The 3,470-nt window shown below is 62.4% G+C and overlaps 1 protein-coding gene across 1 annotated transcript in view; it reads right to left on the bottom strand.

Moving 5' to 3' along the window:
- The window catches only part of CS (citrate synthase), a 14,088-nt gene that overhangs the window by 6,575 nt on the left and 4,043 nt on the right, over window positions 1–3,470 (bottom strand). The window contains exons 2-7 of the mRNA XM_019514363.1: window positions 1,421–1,468; window positions 1,078–1,185; window positions 887–952; window positions 664–795; window positions 368–556; window positions 21–158 (exon numbers count right to left, since the gene is read on the bottom strand). Coding sequence (XP_019369908.1) covers window positions 21–158; window positions 368–556; window positions 664–795; window positions 887–952; window positions 1,078–1,185; window positions 1,421–1,468 — 681 coding nt within the window. The remainder of the gene's footprint in view (window positions 1–20; window positions 159–367; window positions 557–663; window positions 796–886; window positions 953–1,077; window positions 1,186–1,420; window positions 1,469–3,470) is intronic.

Raw genomic sequence — 3,470 nt, 5'->3', positions numbered from 1 at the left:
CGGTGTCTGTAGCCCAGCATGTTGGTGAAGTTATGCGACCAGTCCAGGCCAGGGTCAATGGCGCCAATACTGCTGCCCTCACGGTACAGGTTGCGGTAGATCTTGGCCGCGATGCAAGGCAGCTTGGCGATCAGGTCCATGGCATCCTCATAGATGAACTGCAGGAGAAGGGGAGAGGAGACTGGGCAGGGCTGACCCCTGAAGCCCTCCCTGAGAGTTTGACTTCTACCAGGCCAGGGATTGTGATGCCAGCCTCAGGCTCTGACCCAGGGATCACGCCCCCCACCCAGAACCCCACCCCACAGGGGTCCACACACCTACTGGCCCCCCTGCTACCCATGCCAGGGATGAGAAGCCCAGCCCCTACCTCCCAGTACTTGGCCCGGTTGATGCCCTCCGAGTAGGCACGGGCGAAGTTGCTCTCACTGTTGAGGGCGGTGATGGTGGCACTGAGCTGGGACATTGGGTGCAGGTTGGTGGGGAAGTTGTCCAGCATGGTTACCACATGGGAGGGCAGTGCGGCCCTCTTGGCCCACTCTCGGGACAGCCAGGTCACCTGAGGACAGAGGCACGGCCTGTGGTGTCAGTAAAGAGGGATGGTGGGAGGGACTTGTGGCCGCAGCCCTGGTGCCACTACACAAGACCCCTCATGCCCTGCGTTACCTGCTCCTGAGTGGGGATGTCTCCTGTCACCAGCAGCCAGAAGAGCCCTTCAGGCAGGGGCTCCTCCCCACCAGGGGCTTTGGGCAGCAGCTTCTGGCACTCAGGTATGCTGTATCCACGGAAACGGATGCCCTGGCAATGAGAGAGGGTAGAGACTCGGGTTCAGTGCGGGGATGGGGATAGCAAGGGGCACCCAAGGTTGTGGGGGGCAGCCGAGCCTTACCTCATCAGGGTCCAGTACGGATGTCTCATAGATGAGCCCCTTCATACCTCTCATCCCGCCGTAGATCTGGGGAGGAGATAACGGTGCTTGGCACAGCCCAGAGCTGGGTACCTGCCCCCCACACCTGATCCCCTGGTGGCTTGAGAGCTGCAGCACCACATGGGGCCCGAGCCAGCCACAGCACTGTTTACCATGTCCACAGTGATCTGGCCAATGACCGTGTTGCCGTACTGCTGCCTGAAGCTCTTGATCCTCATCTGCTCCTTGGGGATCATGTTAGCCAGGACATCCTTCAGGTTCTGGTGAGGAGGGGAACGAAAGCTGCTGTGAGGAGGCTGCAGGACACCCTGCCCTGCCCCTGGAGGCACCACTGCCCCTGGAGTGGCTCTGGCTCTGGAGGAAGGAGCAGCCCCTGGCCAGGCAGCCAGCACCCCCCAGCTCATCCATCTGGACCCCCCCAGACCAAGGGACTGTGAGAAGACCCCTGCCCCATCCCTTCACCAGCTCAAGGGGAAAGAAGGGGCTTATACTTACCGTGGCCGAGCTGGCATGCCGGGCAGCAAAGAGGATACATGGTGCGTTCTGCAGGGAGAGATGCAGGGAGATCCCTCAGGCCTCAGCTCACCAGGGGGAAGCAACGTGAACCTCCAGAGGCCTTGTGCTCACAGGCAGTCTCCCCCACTCCTAAGGGCATCCCCCTGTGCCTCCAATCAGCCACCCAGAAATAGCAACATGCCCAGGGGTTCTGAAGGGCTCTTTGTCTCCCCCCCGCCAGAAGCAAGGACGTGCCTCCACTCTGCACCCACTCACCACAGGAAGCAGAACTGGCTGAGCGAGATCAGTGCCCAACAGGTAAGAGCGTGGGAGTGGGCAGAGGGCGGGTGGTTCCCCTGGCATTGGTACCCCCAGGGTGGGCAGCTCAGATGGAGGGCAGAGGCACTCACCCCCTGCTCTGTGCCCCACACTCCCTGCAGCAGGAGCAGCTCCCACCTGCCACTTCCAGCTTCCCTTGGAAGAACCATGAGTTATTATTAGCGTGTGGGTGGGCCTGGAAAACGTGCTCTGCTGGGCTGGCACAGGGACTGCTGAGTCAGCAGTGCCAACACCTGCCGGTCGGCTGTGCCTACAGGAGCGAGACCACGGCAAGAGGAAGCGCAGGTACCTTGGAGCAAACGGGGGCAGGGCACAACGGCTCCAGGATCACATGTGCTAGGGGGCTGCCCATCCTTGCACTGCCTCTAGGCCCTGGGCACAGAGCTGTGTGGGTCTAGCTGCAGCAGGGGGTCGGCGAGGGACAGCCTCTCCAGCCTGGCAGCCCTGGGACCGTCCCCTGAGCCCGGTTCTTGGCAGGACGCCCCATGGGAGCCTGCATCCAGGTTCTGCGCTCTGTACAGGGCCACAGGCTGCCGGGCTGTTTGCTCAGCGGGCAAGCAGCTCAGTGAGTACATGGCGGGCCAGAGCAGCCTGCCCTTGGTGGGGGTGGGGAGGGGCTGCAGAGATCCCCAGGCATGCCACTGGTGTCCCACACCCAGCCTAGGCCTCAGCCGCTCGCCCCGTCCCAGTGCAAAGTCTGGCTCTGCAGAGATACCGCAGACAGGCGTGAGCCCCGCAGGGCCAAGGGCACCAGGAAGGGGGAGGGGACGTGCCAGATTTGCCCCCCACACTTGGGGGACAATGCCTCAGCTGGGAATGAAGGCACCTTCCGAGGCAGTTGCCCCACTGGTCCTGCGCTTGGCAGTGCCCCCCTGCCTGGAATCACTGCCCCCGCAAGTGCCCAGCGTAACTTGGTTTTTCCATTCAGCCTGTAGTGCCGGGTGCAGGGCAGACTGAGCTGATCAGATAGTGCAGGTCCACCAAAGCCAAGGACAGGACAATCTGGGGCTGCCAGCAAGCCAGGCCTTGAGACCTGCAGCCTCCCCATGAGCCAGCCGGGAACCCAGTGCATGTTGCTGTGTGCACCAAGAATCCTGGATATCCAGAAAGCGCCCCCAAGACCCCCAGCTCTGGCCTCCTCGCCTGTTCCCCTCAAGTTCAGCGAGGGGATGGGAGGCACAAAGCAGCTCTGGATAACAGAGCTGTTACTGAGCAAGGGCTCTGGTGGCAGAAACAGCACAGCATGGCAGGGGGCAGGAGGAGGAGGAGCCCCCAGACCCAAATGCCAGGTCAGAGACAGTTCTGGGCTTGGCCAGGCAGGGGTAGAACGTGGTCTGACAGGGCTCCACCCACGGTGGGTCCCATCCCAGAGACAGTGCAGCCCCTCTAGGTCCTACAATCCAGCATCTGGAGCCTGGGCTTCAACCCAGCAAGATTCAGTCCCAGCCATCCTTGAGGGGCAGCCCCAGAGCTCTTTGGGGGGCTGGGCCCACCTGCTGCAATCAGGCAGGGCAGGGACTCATGGCTGCGGGAAGCCACCAGCCAGGAGATCTCTGCAGCATGGAGCAAGCAGGAGTCCTATTCCTCAGGGAGGAAGACGGCAAACGCTGAAGCCCAAAGCACCTTGCCCAGGCCAGACACCGATGGGGGGAAGCAAAGCCCTGGCCCAGCCTGCACATGACCAGCTATCTGCCCATGCCACGCGGCAGGG

Source organism: Gavialis gangeticus, unplaced genomic scaffold (assembly GCF_001723915.1).
Source record: "Gavialis gangeticus isolate Ggan-Ray unplaced genomic scaffold, GavGan_comp1, whole genome shotgun sequence".
Lineage (NCBI taxonomy): Eukaryota > Metazoa > Chordata > Crocodylia > Gavialidae > Gavialis > Gavialis gangeticus.
This window is presented reverse-complemented; position numbering and strand designations above follow the sequence as displayed.